The following is a 19,467-nucleotide window of genomic DNA, read 5'->3' as shown; positions in this document are numbered from 1 at the left end:
GCAGAGAGAAATGAAACAGATTTAGACCACACAATACAATGGTCAAAGTTAAGCGGAGATTCCGTTGACTGTGGCTGCCTGCTGTAACACACGAGGCCAGCGGGAGATGAGCTCCACATCGTCGAGAGCGCCCTTACCCTGATTGCGAATGTATTGAGCGGACGCGTCGACGTGGGGTTGGAAGTCCCAGAGCGACGGAGTTCCCTTGATCAGGGCAGAATAGACCAGACGGCGGCGACGCTGCGAGACCAGAACATCCTGGCGGATCTTCTCCAGATCCCAACGGTTGTTGGTTTCTTCGATGAAGAACGCCAAGATCTTGGCGGGCTCAGTCGTGTTAGGCAGCGCTGGCGCTGGGCTCGGGGTGCGAGGGGGGTAGGCGTGGGGAAGGCGTAGTCTGCCGGAGTGACACGCTGAGGGATTGGCGAGGCGTGTGGGGTTTCAATGGGGGTTGGGAGGTTGACCGCTGCCAGACTGGTTGGCTTGGCGACTGGAACGCGGGACGAGTTGAATGGAATGGGCAGACCGTCTGCCAAGTTAATCTTCTCTTCCGGATCGGTGGCCAGGTCGTACAACATGGGCGGATCGATGGCGGAGTAGATGAACTTCCAGCGGCCACGACGGATCATCATCAGAGGAGCCTGGGTGCCCTCTCCCATGTATTCACCGTAGACTGTATCAGTGCGGAGACCCTCACCGCCAGTCAGGTATGGCATCAAAGACACACCATCGAGTGGCAATCCAGGGATAAGCTTGGCGCCTGCAAGATCGGCGAACGTGGGAAGCAGATCCATGGTCGAGACATTCTCTGAGACACGCTTCGGAGTGAAATGCTTGGGGGAGTGAACGAGGAAAGGTACTCGAGCCGAGTTTTCAAACCAGGTCATCTTGTACCACAAGCCACGCTCGCCAAGCATGTCGCCGTGGTCACCAGTGAAAACAATAACAGTGTCGTCGGCAAGACCAGTGTTGTCGAGGACCTTGAGCAGCTTGCCAATGTTGGTATCGACATATGTGCAAGCAGCGTAGTAAGCACGACGAGCAGCACGGATGCGATCATCGGGCATCTCCTTATTAAACAGGTCAATGCACTTCAGCACACGTTGAGAATGGGCATCCTGCTGGTCGTGTGGGATGGCTCCATTCTTAGGCAGTGGAATCTCGACGTCGTTGTACAAGTCCCAGAACTCCTTGGTCATGGCATAAGGGTCGTGTGGGTGGGTCATGGAGACTGTGAGACAGAAAGGCTGCTCGCTACGCTGGCGCACGTGATCATACAAGTACTGCTGAGACTTGTAAATAACCTCCTCGTCAAAGTCCAATTGGTTGGTGCGGACAACGGGACCCGCTTCCATGACTGAAGACATGTTGTGATACCAATCGGCACGGATGTCCTACATAATTAGCATGGTTTCACAAGGTGCGAGCGAATATTTGACTTACAGGTTCATCCCAGTTGACGGACCAGCCGTAGTCACCGGGGTAGATATCACTAGTAAGACGCTGTTCATAACCGTGAAGCTGGTCCGGGCCACAGAAGTGCATCTTTCCGGCGAGAGCTGTGTGATAGCCCTCATTGCGGAGGTAATGGGCATAAGTTGGGGTATCGGCGGGCAAGTCCGCGGCGTTATCGTAGGCGCCAATCTTCGAGGGCAGTTGACCGCTGACCATGACGAAGCGAGATGGAGCACACAGCGGTGAGTTGCAGTAGGCCGAGTCGAAGACTACACCACCTTCGGCAAGGCGGTCTAAGTTGGGAGTTTTAATACGGGAGGTCTTGTCGTGGAGAGACAACAAGGGCGCGGCCATCTGGTCGGCCATAATGTATAAAATGTTGGGCTTCTTAGTCGCCATGATGAATATGTGTGGCAAGTACAAGTATGGGGAAAAGAAGCTTGAGCTGAATGGAAATGAAAGACGAAATGTCGGGGGGCAAAGGGTGATATATAAAACCCGAGGTATGTGGGGAACAAAGGAAAGAAAAAAAGAGAAAAAAAAAAAAAGAACGAGACCAGAAGAGGAAAAAAAGATAGCAATGTCGGGGGTGAAAGAACCAAAAAAAAAATAATCAAATGGGCCGGAAAAGGTAATGTATGTAATTACACAAACTCACCAGCTTCACTAACCTAACTTCGATACGAGACTTCGACTACATGAGACTACTATAGTTCCCGTCTGCAGCGAAGATCAGGGGAATGACTCGGCACTGACGTACCCAAAGGCGAAGTCTGAAGGCATCATTCGTATCTGCGATGGTGTGATTGAGAGAATGCGGTTCGTAATTTCAATACCGAAGTAGATGATCTACAACTACCACAAACATAGAAAAGCGTACGGAACACTCGGTAAAACTCATAGCGCTTGGCAGATAGACAGATAGATAGTCACACGACCAGTGAATATTATCAATTGTAGGAAATCGTGTCCAAGCCGGAGGCCGGCACAAGCGTCGGGTCGCCACTTTATGGGCCAGGTGTTACATTCGAGGATTACAATACAACCGCAATACCAGCAGTGTATGTAATGGAATGGCCCATCTCACCCCCCTGAAACCAATAATGCTAATAAAAATACAACTCGTCAAAGCTGAGCGTTTTTCTATGGAGTCTAGCTTCAGTGCTGTTCACACGCGCACTCGACCCCGGAGTGGATAACGGCAGCGACAAGCCAGGTTCACGGCCGCGTTTCCAGCGTGACAGACCCTGGTACTTACTAGCCTATTTCAGCCTAGCGTATCCCAAAGCCGACGACCAGCGAAACTCTAGACTCCACCGGATCGTGTCATCGCTTTCTCACCCAATCAGCAATTAGCTGTTTCCCCTGGGATAGCCCAATCAGGTTAGAATGGAGGCTTAGGGGCAGAAGATCCACTTGCTTATCTCGACATCCAATCACAGTACACTGCAAAGAGGAAAAAGAGACGTCGCAAAAAGTGCGAGACGGAGTAGACCGCCAGTTCTGACACAAGGGAGTAAACCTTTACCACAGTAGAACCAGATACAATCAAATATCAATGAAATAGAAGAATGCAATGTATCATCGCTCCACAATGAGCAATCCCCCTTTCCGAGCACGCCATGCGGAGCGGTCTACGATCCCCAAGTTTCCAGTTGACTAGGGAGGCGAAACAGTCACCGCCGTTTCTTAGCTTTCGGTGATGATTCTGCTCCACATGCCACGTCTGCATCTGCTCTACACGGGATTATTTCGCCCGATGCAGGATGGCGTAATCAATCTCCCATATGCAAGCCTTGATCGGTATTTTTTCCCCGAGGTCACAGGTTATATGCAACAGGTCATGGCGTAGCTAACATGATTGAGTGGTTGTTCGGCGTAGCCGATAGTATGGATTTTATATCCAAATTTGAGCAGGTCTGTTTCGACTTGGACTTGCTTCATGCCGTCATCTTCATTCCTTGAATCCATTCACCCTTGCTCTCGAGTTAGAACCAAAGGCCTGGTCCAAGGGTCGCCTAGAGATGTTTTAATCATTGCATATGACAGGGCAGGTTCCTTCATCCTGCTCGAGTAGCGCCTCTTGAACTTCTAGCTCACATGGTAAGCATCACCCGGACGATTACCATGTTCACTACGTATATTTTTGCGCATCTAGGCCATTAGCGGACCATCTTCGACGATCAGATAGCTATTTGATCCATCGGATCAGATACGCATGAGGATGGATGTATCCACAGTCAACCCAAACTGTTTCAGTAGAAAGTGGGCCGATCTTCGATAAACAATTGCCACCGATCTACTTTATCCGCAATAACAACCTCTGAAATTTATGAGATTTATAAGTATGCCATACAGTGAATGGAGATCAAGTGTGATCGTCCATAAAGCTGAGCAGTATGTTTGATGATCCTGGCATGAAGGGCCTAGATCAGCAGATGCCTCACGTACCTCCAGATCTCACTGTAGCAAATAAAAGATCGATGCAGGTCAGCCCAGTAAAGCAACGAATAATGATTGATCACACAAATCAAGTATTGCAAACTTGATCGGGATTTTTGCATGTGGCTGCATATTCCACTGCGTGCGCGTATGATGCAAAATAACCGGCAGTCCTTGATAAGCACATAGGTAATAATTGCAGGAAGCAGCCTAGTGGTCTACAGTGCATGCGGTAAAAATATGCAAGGAGACTGATATGAAAGTAGACGTTTTGTCAAACCCAGGTAGGTATATAAGAAACAAGAAGATGTGGCGAAACGACGCGCCCTAGAAGACAAGAATTGTTTGAGACAAAAAGGAAGCAAGTTCAAAATTGACGGGCTAGAGATGCAAATGGAACACTATACGCCGTGGTGGTAACTTCACTTATGCTTGAAAGATCGATTGTAAAATTTTAGATGTGAAAAGTTGGATTGTCGGTTTAAGAAGTAGAGATTAGTCGACCTTGATCGCACTATAAACACGTCGAACAAACGCATAGGCGGCCAAAAAACCAACAGTTCCTGTCAAAAGGCCGTAAACAGCACAGGCAAGGAAGCTATAGCTAAAGAAGAGCAAGCTAGACACAAATCCGGTGACGTGAAGCTTGAACATGTAGTACCAAATACAGTAGGCAAAGATCCAAAATGCGCTGCTGCCACCAGTGAGGAAACTTTGCCACCACCAATGGTAGTTCTAAAAAGTCAGCGTGAAGTCCTTTAATTGTTGCAGGTGTCTTACCTCGGAGCAGAGCTGGCTGTATGTTGCGATGACAGTGACTTCAACAACAGTGACTATCAGAACAGTCGAGACAGCACTCAAGAACCCAAAGACATAATAATATCCAGTCTTATCCTGCCACAGATTCTTAAACACGAATAGCAGCTCGATAAAGAGAACAGCAAATGGAATAAGACCAGTCAGCAAAGGACCAAGTGTACTGCGCAGATACCAAGGCTGGATTGGGATTTGACGGGGGGTCGCATTGGTCTTCAGAGGATGCTCCCAAGGCGCTGCGCGTACATAACCAACCCAGCTTCCAAGGTAAACCAAGGGAACTTGAATGAGCAGCCAAAGTGCGAGAAGACCGATCAGAGTGCTGAACGGAATTGCTGTGCTGGATGCTTGAGCCCAAACGAACAAGTTCAGGATCAGGATCAGGCAGAATGCCAAACCAGGGAAAAGTAAAGCAGTCTAGAAATGTTAGCAGCGCACGTCAATACTGGGTCAGGTACATACGATAACAGTGTTCCTCCGCCAAGCTTGGCCGCCAAAGGTCTTATAAAGTCGGCCGCTGAAATATCCCGAGAAAAGACCAGCAAACACAAACAGACCCATGCCAACACTGACGAAGCCACCGCGGAAGCTGGGGTTCAAGATACCCAAGCAGCTCAGCAGGAGCAGACCCGAAGCCATGAACAACAGCTGCATACCTGATCCGACCAATGGAGCGAGAAGACCACTGTAAGCGGGGATGCGGAATACATCACCGTGAAGGAGTTTCCAGCCGCTGGTATCTTCGAGACCCTCATCTTCCGAAGAGAAGTCTGCATCATGTTCCACATCCGCGTCGCCGTCCAGGAGGTTTTCACGCTTCTTCTCTGATTTCCCACTTCTACGTCGGGAGCGGACCTTGGCCTTTTGATCACTCATCGCACCATCTCCGCGGCCCTTGATGTCGCCTTGCACAGTACGGCTCCAGATAACAAACACGGTCACACCCAGCACTGTGCAGATTGTCAGGGAGTTGATAATTGCCAACCAATGAGTCATGGCACTTTCGCCCTGGTTGGTGAAGTACAAATCCCAGCGGCTGTTCCACTCAACCTTGGTCTCCTCTCGGAAATAAACAGAGTAGGTGTAGGGAATTTGAAGCTTGGCACCGTCGTCATCGTCATCATCCTCTGGAATATATGACAGCCCCGAATACTTCTCTTGCATTCGCGAAAGATTAGGCGCGATGTACAGCGGCAGTCCTTGATTGTCTTTGTGAACAGCCTTGGGGCATCCGCCTTCCTTGCGACCCTCGGCAGTGATACTCTTCGGGTACACCTCGAATCCAACAATCACCTTTCCTCCTTCGGGTGCGCTCCGCCAGCGGATGACGATAGTAAAGTGGTTGTTGATGAAGTATCGCGATTGCCCAGTAGCCGGAGAGATGTCACGGTAACCAAGCTTGAATCCGGAAGCGTAGTACTTGCGACTGCGATCAACTGTCACGAAGCTAGTGGCTCCTGGCAAGTTGTCCGCAATCCACTCAATCACATAGCCCTCCTTAACGAGCTGACGGGCCCATTTCACGTCCGAGCGGCTGACGCCGATAGTGCAAAGCGATTCACATTCGATATCCTTGCCCATAGAAAGCTCAAAGTCCGAGGTCATAATCCGGTCACCACGCAGTACTTCTCCAAGGTTGAGCGAGATACTCTGGCCAGAACCGAAGGGTGATCCACCATGTGTCTTGCCACTCGGTGGGCAAACGAAAGGGAGGTCGTAATAGGCATATTGCAACTGCGTATTGTCGGAGAAGATCTTATTCACGAGGAGAGGAATCGGATCGTTGTCATTGTATCGAGTAACCGAGTATCCTAGAGGCGTCAGCGTCGGTCTAGATCACCAATGCGCCGGCACTTACCAGGAATATAGAATGCGCTGACGCAGGAAGCCAGCAGTAGGAACTGCAGCACCCACTGATGGGAACGTAGTGGCTCAAAAGTCATATCCAATGTCTTCAGAACGTTGCCCTCCCGGAGTGAACGGGCAGCTATCGAAGCAGCATGCAAAAAGGTATGAGATGGTGCAGGTCGGCTATGAAGTGTCGATCGCAAACTTAAATCGCACTAGATCATAGGGTATCCCTCGATTACTTCGTTGGAGATAAAAGCTCAACGCGGAGTAGATGGTGCGGGTGGACGGGCGGCGACAAATACGCCGAGGATCACCGAATAGTTCTAGAGTGAAGATGCCAACGAATGAAACCGGCACTTAATGCCACAATGATATAGAGCTGTTGAGACAGGGGCAGAGCAAGGGTGACAATGTTGCCATGGAGGTCCAGCGTGTCAACACTGAGATTACCTAATATTCGGCCTGTTCTCCAGTGCTGGTAACAATGAGGGCATACAAATCTATGATGTTGACTAAAATTATACGAGAAGTGTCTACAGTATACTGTTGTATTGAGTTATCTCCTGTATCAGAGACTGAACCTATTGATGGTTGGCGATATACATATTAGCTTATCTACCATGAAACAAGCTAAATATACATTCGAAGTGGACAGTAGAACATTCCAAATTGAAAATGAGACAAGCTGCTACAAAGTATTATACAAGTGCAATTTTACATCTGGACCTAAGGTAGTCCCACAGACGCATGCCAAGGTCTGGAAATAGAAATTGAATCATTATCCCATTTCCCTGGTCTCAAGACATTACCTAGATAAGGGTCTCAGTCAATACTAATAGCTCAAGACATAGTTCAATACATCATGTTAAAATCGCAAAGCTGTGCTAAAAAGAGAAAACCTGCGTCGCAGGACCTGTGGACATATATTATCCGCTTAGAAGGTACTCCACAGCTCCTTGCACACTGCCACCAGAACGGCGCAATGCCTGGATATTCCTCTCAAACTCAAAGAATCCCATATCATTCAACTGACGGAGCTGGTCGGCGTAGCGCTCCTCTGGTGGTCGGTTGTCTGGAGGCTGAGGGGCACCAAAGCCACCACCACCACCGAGCATCGCAGCAAAAGGGTTTGCGCCGACACCTTCTCCACCTTGTCCCATACCCTGCATCATCTGAGAAAGGAGCGCAGGATCGCGCAGGAAAGGATTTGCCTGGGGATTAAACATGTTCGCGCCCGCACCGGCACCGGCACCGGCACCAGCACCAGCACCAGCGTTTCCAAAGAGAGCCGGGTTAAGTAATGAAGCAAATGGGTTCTGAGGCTGCTGGTTTTGTCCCTCGGTAGCGGATCGATCTGTACCTTCTGCGCCCTCTGGCTGAGTGGTGCCTGGTGCAGCTGGAGGGGCGCCAAAGGGGTTACCTCCGGCTCCAAAGATAGAAGCAAAAGGGTTTCCGAGAGGGTTCTGAGGCGTCTGTCCAAATGGATTGGCTGCATTTTGTTGAGAGCCTTGGTTCTCCGAAGCAGTCGTGTTGGTCACACCCGGGGCGGGGAATGCACTTTCACCACCACCCATTCCACCACCCATGGCCCGCTGCATTTGCGTCATTTGACGGAGCATGCTGGGGTCGGTCAACATCCGGCGGAACTCGGGGCTTTCAAACATCTGGCGCACTCCAGGCCCCATGTCGCGGAGCATGGGGTTCTGCTGGATCATCATGTCGATCATAGCGGGGTTCTGCAGGGCTTCATTAAGACTCGATTGGAATTGGGGGTTCTCGAGCATGTTCAGCATCGTATCGGTATCGGGAGGAGGGCCCATCTATAATCAACAGAGTCAGCATCTATCATTTCGAAGGCGTGATGTCACTCACCCCACCATCAGGACCAAAGAGGCCCTGGTTAGGGAGCTGCGCAAAACCAGCGTAGCGTGCACCAGTCAAACCAGCGAGTGGGTTGTTTCCAGTACCAGCGGCGAGGTTGGTTGGGACACCAGCTGCCGCGGGATTCGGGGTACCAGCGGCCGCAGTAGCAGGCTGAGCAGCTGCATTCTGGCGCTGTTGGTTACTCTGGGCACTCTTCACTAAATGAATAGTGTGGCCATCCTTAATCTTGTAGGTTTCCAGTGTCTCGTTGTCTTTCAGAACCCGACCCGAGTAGATCAGGCGCTGACGCTCTGCGGGGGTATCGGCGTATTCGGAGGTCGAGAGCTTCTGCTTGAGATCCGACACCAAAGTGGTGAGCGGAAGAGTCAAGTTGTACTTGGCATCAGTCGATGACTTGACAGTGAAGCTGACTGGTGCCGCCTCTGTGGCAGCCGTATCGTCGGCCATTGTTGAGGTATGTATGATGATAAAGGTGGGGTGGGGTGATCAGGCGATGATAGGTAAGGGGAACCAAAGACACAAGCAAGCAAAGTGGGTGATAGAAGAAATCCCAAACTCACAATTGACGGGAAAAAGTCCAGGCAAATGAAGACAAGAAGACCATTCTATGCGGAGGTGCTCCAACTGATCCCCGTTCGGTTCGACCGCCTTCTGCCTGCAGCCATCACACGTGATATGTCACGTGGAGGAGCTACCACACGACAAAGTGAGTTTTTTCCCTCTTCTTTTCCCCATTCGACTACACGGCACCATCTCTCTTCCGTGGCCAGTGGATTTGAGGAGTACTTTTCTACCTTGACTCCACCCAGTAGCGATGGGACTGATGTAATATCCATACCCCCTGGACTGCAATTGCATGTACAAAGCTTCGCGTCTTTTCTACCGGGAAACCGATAGCTAGTCGCCCACCATGGCTACCACCTCGCATATGTTTATGTACTCCCTGACGATCCAGCCTCCAACTGCAATCACTCAAGCCATTCTCGGTCAGTTTGCAGGTACCAAGGAACAGCAGATCGTCACCGCGTCAGGTTCGAAATTGACCATCCATCGGCCTGACCCGACACAGGGCAAGATCACACCAATCTTTTCACAAGATGTCTTCGGCATCATTCGCTCTCTGGCAGCCTTCCGCCTAGCTGGTAGCAACAAAGGTATGTTTTTTTATTGCCCTCGTCATCTTACACGAGTTCAACTTAGTGATTCTTCAAGCTCCCCGGGCAGCACGGTCCTCCTCCGAACCAACCCCTTGAATGAGGGTGGAAGCCTGCCCTGGACAGCGATGTTGATCAACGCATTCTTTCGGACTGTGCTGAGACATTTTAGATTACATTATCATCGGCTCGGACTCGGGTCGCATCACTATCATTGAATACGTCCCATCCCAGAATCGCTTCAACCGCATCCACTTAGAGACATTTGGAAAATCTGGGGTTCGTCGGGTAATTCCAGGACAATACCTCGCGGTGGACCCCAAGGGGCGTGCTTGTCTCATTGCTTCCGTGGAGAAGAACAAGCTGGTCTATGTTCTGAACCGAAACTCGCAGGCGGAGCTTACAATCTCTTCGCCGCTGGAAGCACACAAGCCACAGACCTTGGTATTTGCCATGATCTCACTAGATGTCGGTTATGAGAACCCTGTATTCGCTGCTCTCGAGGTGGACTACTCGGAGTCGGACCAGGACCCAACTGGTCAAGCTTTCGAGGAAGTCGAAAAGGTCTTGGTTTACTACGAACTTGATCTTGGTCTGAACCATGTTGTTCGCAAGTGGTCTGACCCTGTTGACCGAACCGCATCCATGCTTTTCCAAGTCCCTGGAGGAGCCGACGGCCCCAGTGGTGTTTTGGTGTGCGCCGAGGACAACGTCACCTACCGGCACTCGAACCAGGACGCGTTCCGCGTTCCCCTTCCCCGACGTACTGGAGCTACAGAAAACCCCGAACGTAAGCGTTCCATCGTTTCCGGTGTCATGCACAAGATGAGAGGAGCTTTCTTCTTCCTTCTCCAAACGGAGGATGGTGACCTATTCAAGTTGACCTTGGAAATGGTCGAGGATGACAATGGTCAACCCAGCGGTGAAGTGAAGAACCTCAAGATCAAATACTTCGACACTGTCCCTGTTGCAACAAGCCTTTTGATTCTCAAGAGTGGCTTCCTTTACGTCGGAAGTGAATCTGGCAACCACAACTTCTACCAATTCGAGAAGCTTGGCGATGACGACGAAGAGACCGAGTTCTCCAGCGACTCTTTCTCCGCTGACCCCACCGTTCCTTGTGCCCCTATCTTCTTCCAACCCCGCGGGGCGGAGAACGTCAACCTCATGGAGAGCATGAACTCCCTGACACCTCTGATTGACAGTAAAATTGTCAACCTGAGTGAGGATGATGCACCTCAAATTTACACAATTTGCGGCTCTGGAGCTCGCAGCTCATTCCGAACCCTCAAGCATGGACTTGAGGTATCTGAGATTGTCGAGTCTGATCTTCAGCAAGTCCCCTCTGCTGTCTGGACTACCAAGTTGACACGCTCCGATGAGTTCGACACATACATCATTCTCTCCTTTGCCAACGGCACCCTTGTTTTGAGCATTGGAGAGATTGTTGAAGAAGTCTCAGACACTGGATTTTTATCTACAGCACCTACCCTGGCCATTCAACAGCTTGGTGAAGATACCCTTCTCCAGGTTCACCCTCGAGGAATTCGTCATATCCTTGCCGACCGCCGAGTTAATGAGTGGCCCGCTCCTCAACATCGGTCTATTGTTGCTGCAGCTACAAACGAACGTCAAGTCGCTGTGGCACTCAGCTCCGGTGAAATCGTCTACTTCGAGATGGACGCAGATGGAACCTTGGCTGAATATGATGAGCGTCGACAAATGTCTGGCACAGTTACCTGTCTCAGTCTGGGTGAGGTTCCGGAGGGCCGCATGCGCAGCTCTTTCCTCGCCGTTGGATGTGATGACTCTACTGTCCGCATTCTCAGCCTGGACCCTGACTCGACGCTCGAGAACAAGTCTGTTCAAGCCTTGACGTCTGCACCATCAGCTCTCAACATCATGGCTATGGCTGACTCCAGCTCTGGAGGTACCACCCTTTATCTTCACATCGGTCTTTACTCCGGTGTTTACCTTCGCACTGTCTTGGACGAGGTCACCGGTGAGCTCTCTGACACCAGAACTCGTTTCATCGGAGCAAAGCCTGTGAAACTGTCTCAAGTCTCGGTCAAGGGCCAAACCGCCGTACTGGCACTAAGCGCCCGTCCCTGGCTGGGATACTCTGACGTCCAAACCAAGAGCTTTATGCTTACACCTTTGGACTATGTCGGACTCGAATGGGGATGGAACTTCTCCAGTGAGCAATGTGTAGAGGGAATGATCGGCATTCAAGGTCGCAACCTACGGTACGTAATTCATATATATTTCGTCCACCACTCCCAACACACTCGATCATATGATGAGAACGGATTTCCGAACAACCATGTGGATCCAATTCTTTTATATTTAATTCCAATTGTTCCTGCTGAGATCGAACTCTCCATCCCTCATGACATCCAATTCTTGGACTGTGACATGATGCTGACTTGAAATAGGATTTTCTCTGTCGAGAAGCTCGACAACAACATGCTCCAAGAGTCAATCCCCCTTTCTTACACACCTCGTCGCTTTGTAAAGCACCCCGAGCAACCTCTGTTCTATGTTATCGAATCCGATAACAATGTCCTCTCCCCAGCTACACGCCAGAGACTTCTTGAGGACTCTCAGGGTAAAAATGGCGAGATTGTCGAGCTCCCACCTGCTGAGTTCGGCTACCCCCGAGGCACTGGACATTGGGCTTCTTGCGTTCAAGTTGTGGACCCGGTCACTACGAAGTCCGTTGTCCACACTCTTGACCTCGAAGACAACGAGGCTGCTGTCAGCGTTGCCGCAGTTCCGTTTTCCAGCCAGGATGACGAAACCTTCCTTGTTGTCGGAACTGCCAAGGACATGGTAGTCAGTCCTCCATCATCCGCCTGTGGCTTCATCCACATCTACCGATTCCAGGAGGATGGCCGGGAGTTGGAATTCATCCACAAGACCAAGGTCGATGAGCCTCCTCTTGCTCTTCTTGGTTTCCAGGGCCGTCTCTTAGCAGGCATTGGCCCCGTTCTCCGTGTCTATGACCTGGGAATGAAGCAACTGCTTCGCAAATGCCAGGCTCCTGTTGTTCCCAAGACCATTGTCGGTCTCCAAACACAGGGAAGCCGAATTGTTGTCAGCGACGTTCGCGAGAGTGTTACCTACGTTGTCTACAAGTATCAGGAGAACATTCTGATTCCTTTCGCGGATGATGCCGTCGCACGCTGGACCTCGTCTACGACCATGGTCGACTACGAAACTACTGCAGGTGGTGACAAGTTTGGAAACCTATGGCTACTGCGTTGCCCCAGCAAGATCTCAGAGGAAGCTGACGAGGATGGATCTGGTGCTCACCTCGTTCATGAGAAGGGTTATCTGCACGGAACCCCCCACCGTCTCGAGTTGATGATTCACTACTATGCTCAAGACATTCCCACCAGCTTGCACAAGACCCAGCTGGTAGCCGGTGGCCGTGACATTGTTGTCTGGACCGGTTTCCACGGCACAATCGGAATGTTTGTTCCTTTTGTCAGTCGTGAGGATGTCGACTTCTTCCAGAGCCTGGAGACCCTCTTGGCCTCCCAGACCCCCCCTCTGGCTGGACGCGACCACATGATGTACCGCAGCTACTATGCGCCCGTGAAGGGCGTCATCGATGGAGACCTGTGCGAACAATATCTCCTGCTGCCTAATGACACAAAGATGATGATGGCCGGTGAACTTGATCGCTCTGTCCGCGAGATCGAGCGCAAGATTTCGGTAAGTCTTGGGACCTCCACCATTCATATGACATCGAACTAACCTTGACTAGGACATGCGAACCCGGGTGGCGTATTGATTTCTGGTTGGCTGGCGTCAAAGACGGCGTTCTTTTGCTGCCCTTGTACGGGCTTCAGATATACCTAAGTACTTGTTAATGATACCGACATGCGGCTCTGACCGCATGCGACTGATACCCAGACCGAGGCCTACCTCCCACCTCGTTTCCACATAGTTTCCCCAATCATGGCCATTTAGACTCCAGTCTCTTGCCTCGCTCGGTCTGCCGCTATCATCGGCTAATCTTGAGCTGGATGCATCCCGGTTACTTATAGTGACCGGCTTGTACGAGACAAGAAGAAGCGTGCAAACGCGTCGACGCTTTTTGAGTACGATTTGATTCGCATTGCACAACGGATCTGTGTCGTAATTTATCAGTCGGGACATCTTTAAACAGTAAACAAACATGTTAATGAACAACAATCTTTATTTCGCCACTTTCCTCTCCCATACTATAAAGTCTATAAAATACCCCACATTGAGGATACGAATCACCTGATCCCCACAGGGCAGACAATGCAGGTCTACTGCGACATCTCTCTGCACACCGAGATGGATTGCGCAATTCCATCTCAGGCTTTTCTCCTTTTATTCCGTATTTTCACTCCGACACGCCGAAAACCTGCCCACTCGGCCCAGCTTGAGCTCGGTTATGGTCGGAAATTTCTGGAGCCTCCCGAAACTAGGCCGAGAACCCGTTTGTTTCCCTCGGGAAACCTCATGCGATCGTGAGTATGAAGTTTTGAACTTCATTTTCGCAGCATGCTCCATGTATTTAAATGTATGCAGATCAGATATCACGAGGCTTTGAAATCGATACTGGTCGGCCAAACTAAGTTCAGCCGACTTTCACGATGATTGGCCACATCAGCATAACAGTGACGCCCTCTGGCTCTGGTATGCCGAGTGGAGACTCGAAGGGCGTGCATGTCGCTGCAAGGCGCGCTCCACTTGACTAGCTTACTCGTCTTTTCTCTTTCGGCGAGGGAAATCTCTTAGCCATAGGGAATCGTGAAAGAAAGGCCAGGCCAGGCAAGGCAAAGGCTAGAAGAAAGTAGAATACCAAGCGCAGTATGCTCTTAGCTTTGTGGAGATCTCGCAACTACGCCCTCGAACTGGAACTGGACACGAACTGGAGAATGTCAATCCAAGGGCGCGAGGGTCGGCTGCTCACATCCGTGCAGCCAATCACTTGCATCCTCCAGTATCTCTGATGACTCTCAGGCTCGGCTTTCCTTAGACTGATTTCTACACGAGCTCACTCTGGGGACTACACGTGGACGTCATCTAGTTGAAAGTGCCTTACACTTGTGGCTTGTGACTCACTAGTCGATTTGTAAGACCTGAAAAGTTGCGAACTGAATGTTCACATTATTACATTTCCTATATAAAACGGGGTCCTCCACATTGTCTCCATCACGGTTGTCGACGGCTCCACTGTCTACCTTTTCTTTCCCCGTTATTTTTCTACTTATACTCCGAGCCCCAAACTTCATCTGATTTCTGATCTTCTGATCTTCATTCGTGATACATCGCCAGTGCAGTAGGACAACCGTCCTGTTCATCTGTGACGCGGTAACAGGATGTCGGCCACTTCGATTATCAGTTCGGGCTCTGAGACCCTGGATGCGTGGACTCGTCGCTCGCCGCCCAAGATCAAGGTTGATCTGTCTGGACAAAAGGCGGGCATAGTCAATTCATACACAACAGGAGAAAGCATTGATGGCACTGCCACAATCAGTGTTGAGCAAGACACGCGTTTTGACGAAGTTGAGATTGTCTTTGAAGGTACACAACACAAGACCCTGCTGAACAGCAATGAAGCTAATGCCGTGACAGGCACGTCACGAACCACAGTTGAACGTGCATCATGCCCCGGCCGTACAGGATCGCAACAGATGTTCCTCAAGTTGCGCCAACCAATTGACGAGAATGAATATCCCGCCCCTCGCATGCTAGAGGCCGGTTGTTCATACCAATTTCCGTTCACCTTCGTTGTCCCAGATCGCTTGCTTCCCCAGGTCTGCACGCACGCCAAGAACAATGCGCACATTGAACGGTCCCACACTTTGCTCCCTCCCACCTTGGGAGATCCCATGCTCGCCAGCAATGGCAAGACACTATTGGATGATATGGCCCCGGACATGGCACAGATTGCTTACATTATTCGTATCTCCGTGCTGAAGAGGCAGCAAAACGGGAACGCACTCAAGGCTCTCGGCGCCGTTGCCAAGAAGATCCGTGTCATCCCAACTGTCGATGAGGAGCCACCCGTAGAGATTCCCCCCAACTCCTCTCTCTGCATGCGCAAAGAGAAGAGCGTGAAGCGGGGAACCTTGCGGGGCAAGCTTGGCCGTCTTGTCGCTGCATCATCTCAGCCGAAGCCCATCCAATTGCTTCCTCCCAGCTGCGAGCCTAAGGATACTGTCAGCACCGTGGCAACCGTCAATCTGCGCTTTGATCCTATCGCAGACGAAACGCCACCCCGACTGGGATCGATGACGAGCAAGCTCCGTGCAAACACTTTCTTCAGCTCTTCGCCATGGGAGGATTTCCCCAACTCGACTGGCATGTCCTTTGCCCAAATCGGCCGCGGTCTCTACAGCGAGAACGTGCACCTGTCCACCATGTGCGTGGAATCAGCACAGTGGACCAAACAAACAACAGACGACTCCCTCCGCCGGGACTCCGCAGACTCGTCCTCTTCATCTGGATCAGTGGACTCTACTGGCCCATCCTCCGAATTCAGCGGAAACACATATTACACAGCATCAGTCGTCATTCCAATCACTCTCCCCAAATCCAAAGCTTTCGTCCCAACCTTCCACACCTGTCTCATGTCCCGCACCTACGCCTTGGATCTTTGCCTATCCTACCACACGCCCGCGGCCAATGTTATCACACCAACCGTCACCCTAAGCATTCCAGTCCAATTCAGCAGCCAAACAAAATACGCCGAGTCCCTCAAGACTTCCCTTGGTGTGTCAGTCACACAAGAAGAACTGGATGAATTCTTCCACCCTCGCAATGTCACCTCTCCCGTCAACTTCTCTGATAGTCCGGCCAGGGAGGTCGTTGTCAATGTGGATCTCGCCCCACCCGAATATTCGGAGAGAATTGGTGCTCCGGCGTCGCGGACCGTGCGAGCTGCGAACTAATCGAGTTCTCGAGTTATGCAATGCCAATCGATACCCCTAATACCATTGGCTTATGAAAAGTTTTTTTTTTTTTTTTTTTCCACCCGGCGCTTACAGTATATACATCTCTTGCATTCGGTCTTTCTTGTTATTTGGCTTTTGCTTGAATATACCCATTGTCATTCTCTGTTTGATTGCACCAAAAGCATGTTTCTTATGTTGTTCTTGTCTCTATCTTAACTCTTAACTACTTTATTTTTATTTGTTTGATTCCATCACAGGCTTTCGTCACGGTAGTTCACTATACCTTCACTTCGAACATAGTAAACAACGTTCTCTTCAGGTATCAAGTTCAACATGAAAATCTCATACTGTCTATATACTGAATTGGATATCTCCTCGCATCATGGATTTCAGTTATCAGGAATCGGTGCATCCGAAGGATCAACACCAGCATTCCACCGATACTTTGAAGCAGGATGGTCCGCACGCGGTCCAGACTGACCAGGCTCAGAATACAAATTCTCGCGGTATGTCCCCCTGGGCACAGCATAATCATCCCAGAAGAGGCCGCGTCGGCGCAACTCGGGAATCAAAAGGTCGATGATATCCTTGAACGAACCGGGCTTGACAACATATGCCTACTCAAGTTAGCTATTATAATACTATCTCCCGATTGACACAGATCGTACCAAGTTAAATCCGTCCACATCGGCTTCTTCCACCCAGCGCTCCATCTTATCAGCAACCTGAGCAGCTGTGCCGACGGGTGTAGCGCCCAATCCACCGACAGTGATATGCTGTCCAACAGTAGCTTTGGTCCACTTGTCCACTTCAGGAGTAGCCTTTGACCAGCCCTCAACAGCAGATCTATAAAAAAAGAAAAAAAAAAGTCAATCTCCACACAAAACACCGAGAAACCGAAACACACCGAATAGCATTACTCTCAACATGCCTCAACTCCTCATCATCCGCATACTTATCCAGATCAATCCCAGTCCACCCCCCAAACAGCGCCAAAGCCCCATCAATAGACCCAAGACTCCGATAAAACTCAAACTTCTCACGGGCCTCTTCTTCCGTCTTCCCAAGAACAGGACAAAGCAAAGCAAGGAACTTAATACTCTTGGGATCCCGTCCAAACTCAGTAGCAGCAAGTTCCCGAATCTCCTTAACATTCTTCGCAACAACCGAAGGACTATGCCCCGCAACGAAAATAGCCTCAGCATGTTGTGCAGCAAATGTCTTCCCAGCCTTCGAAGTACCCGCTTGGAGAATAACAGGGGTGCGCTGCGGACTTGGTTGCGTGAGATGTGGACCGGGGACATTGAAGTATTTGCCTTTGTGGTTGATTTGCCGGACGCTTTTTGGGTCGGTGTAGATTCCTCGCTGGCGGTCGCGAATCACGGCGTCTTGCCGCCAGGATGATTCCCAGAGTTTGTAGGTTACTTTGATGTATTCTTCTGCTAGGGCGTAGCGGTCGTCGTGCTGGATTGGTTAGTTGGAGAACTGTGGTTGTAAGTCTGGTTGCTCATACGTGTGGTTGTTCTGCTTGGCCCATGTTTCTTGCCGCTGAGTCGAGGTAACCTGTTACGACCTTGTATTGTTAGTATTTCATGGTGGGATTGGTGGTTGTGTGAACTAGATGATACCCACATTCCATCCCAGACTGTTGTAGCATTATTAGCAAAAGGCATGTATACATAGTTTTGAGATACATACATACCGTCCTTTCGTCAAATGGTCAACAGTCGATAACCGCCGAGCAAGATGATAGGGCTGCTCATAAGTCGTAGTGACCGTAACTCCGAATCCAATATTCTTCGTTACAGCCGCCATAGCCGGAACAACAGCTAATGGCTCATTAACCGGCCACTGTGCGCCGGAGATGACTGCAGGATCGAGATTGCGTGGTCCCTTGTAGACATCGTATCCTCCTGAAGAGTAGTGCTAGTTAGTATCTGAATGCTCGAGTAGATTAGTTGTTACCAACCTAAAACATCTGCAATGAAGATGCCATGAAATTTAGCTGATTCCAGTAGCTGTGCAAGCTCAGTCCAGTGCTCAACATCGTTGAACCGATGCGATTCGTCTCCGGGGTGGCGCCATAGTCCTGGTGATTGATGACCACTACCTGTATAGTTTGTCAGGATTGAATTTACTGTGAATTTCATGGTACTTTACTTACACATTTCCACAAAGGCATTGAGAATGAGTGATTTGCGAGGTTTTGTGTCTGATGCGCTAGCCATGTTGGTGTTTTAGTTGATGTTCAAGCTCGAGAGAGTAAACAGACCAGACGATGATCATGAATTCTAAAGAAGAAACAAGAGCATTTAAGAGAAAGCAACGTCATATCAAATTGCACATGTTCTCATAGCATCAAAGTGGGCCGGGATGGCGCGATGGAGATCGGAGTAATCCGCTTCTCTCATTGGCTGCGACAACTTTATACTGGACATCGCCAGACAGTGTCTGGGATTCCTCTCGCCCGAGAGATTTGGCTGAAAGTGTGCTGATGTGATTTCCTTGAAGTTTGGAATGCTCCTCTTCACGATCGTCTCGATCGATATAGGTCCACGGGTCTGCCCAGATAAACGGCTTATTTTTGAGATCCATACGATATCCCCTTTACATAGAATTTAGACTTGTATGTTACATATTGTCAACTGCATGTATTCCATCTATCGACTTATACAGTCTTCCTTGATACTTCAGTGCTTGAGCAACTTATCACATCTACGTAGATTTGCAAATCTTCATGATAACATATGCTGACACTTCAAATGCAACTCTTTGCGAGCACCTCATCGCCAGCATAAATGAAGCCATTGTGGGCCCTATCATGATCCCTTCTGACGAAAGAACCTCATTTCTCCCTCCCTGTCCCTGAGACTAAATCCTGCATATTGCAGCCGACGAACACCATTGAGCATAGATCCGTCCAG

The 19,467-nt window shown here is 50.1% G+C and overlaps 6 protein-coding genes across 6 annotated transcripts; 2 read left to right on the top strand and 4 right to left on the bottom strand.

Annotated features, from left to right (window-relative positions):
* Positions 1–48: 48 nt before the first annotated feature.
* N7508_010949 (putative choline sulfatase) lies at positions 49–1,854 on the bottom strand (the record flags this gene model as incomplete). Its single annotated transcript, XM_058469009.1, has 3 exons — positions 49–353; positions 413–1,394; positions 1,444–1,854. The coding sequence occupies 3 exons, from the start codon at positions 1,852–1,854 to the stop codon at positions 49–51; spliced, it is 1,698 nt and encodes a 565-aa protein (XP_058316855.1).
* Positions 1,855–4,392: 2,538 nt separating this feature from the next.
* N7508_010948 (transmembrane 9 family protein) lies at positions 4,393–6,656 on the bottom strand (the record flags this gene model as incomplete). Its single annotated transcript, XM_058469008.1, has 4 exons — positions 4,393–4,632; positions 4,678–5,130; positions 5,176–6,524; positions 6,572–6,656. The coding sequence occupies 4 exons, from the start codon at positions 6,654–6,656 to the stop codon at positions 4,393–4,395; spliced, it is 2,127 nt and encodes a 708-aa protein (XP_058316854.1).
* An 834-nt stretch (positions 6,657–7,490) lies between these two features.
* Positions 7,491–8,895, bottom strand: N7508_010947 (ubiquitin domain-containing protein DSK2; the record flags this gene model as incomplete). The annotated part of the gene is made up of 2 exons (XM_058469007.1): positions 7,491–8,384; positions 8,437–8,895. The coding sequence occupies 2 exons, from the start codon at positions 8,893–8,895 to the stop codon at positions 7,491–7,493; spliced, it is 1,353 nt and encodes a 450-aa protein (XP_058316853.1).
* Positions 8,896–9,358: 463 nt separating this feature from the next.
* Positions 9,359–13,401, top strand: N7508_010946 (DDB1/RSE1 family protein; the record flags this gene model as incomplete). Its single annotated transcript, XM_058469006.1, has 4 exons — positions 9,359–9,602; positions 9,775–11,848; positions 12,038–13,322; positions 13,375–13,401. The coding sequence occupies 4 exons, from the start codon at positions 9,359–9,361 to the stop codon at positions 13,399–13,401; spliced, it is 3,630 nt and encodes a 1,209-aa protein (XP_058316852.1).
* Positions 13,402–14,965: 1,564 nt separating this feature from the next.
* On the top strand, positions 14,966–16,540 carry N7508_010945 (arrestin (or S-antigen), N-terminal domain protein; the record flags this gene model as incomplete). The annotated part of the gene is made up of 1 exon (XM_058469005.1): positions 14,966–16,540. One exon carries the CDS (start codon positions 14,966–14,968, stop codon positions 16,538–16,540), a length of 1,575 nt encoding a protein of 524 aa, XP_058316851.1.
* A 392-nt stretch (positions 16,541–16,932) lies between these two features.
* On the bottom strand, positions 16,933–18,771 carry N7508_010944 (LLM class flavin-dependent oxidoreductase; the record flags this gene model as incomplete). Its single annotated transcript, XM_058469004.1, has 8 exons — positions 16,933–17,160; positions 17,212–17,389; positions 17,451–18,007; positions 18,057–18,116; positions 18,176–18,188; positions 18,246–18,456; positions 18,513–18,653; positions 18,708–18,771. 8 exons carry the CDS (start codon positions 18,769–18,771, stop codon positions 16,933–16,935), a joined length of 1,452 nt encoding a protein of 483 aa, XP_058316850.1.
* Positions 18,772–19,467: the final 696 nt, after the last annotated feature.

Source organism: Penicillium antarcticum (genome assembly GCF_028974205.1).
Source record: "Penicillium antarcticum strain IBT 31339 chromosome Unknown utg000009l_segment0_segment0, whole genome shotgun sequence".
Classification (NCBI taxonomy): Eukaryota; Fungi; Ascomycota; class Eurotiomycetes; order Eurotiales; family Aspergillaceae; genus Penicillium; species Penicillium antarcticum.
Note: the sequence above shows the minus strand (reverse complement) of the source record. Positions and strands in the feature narration are given on the sequence as shown.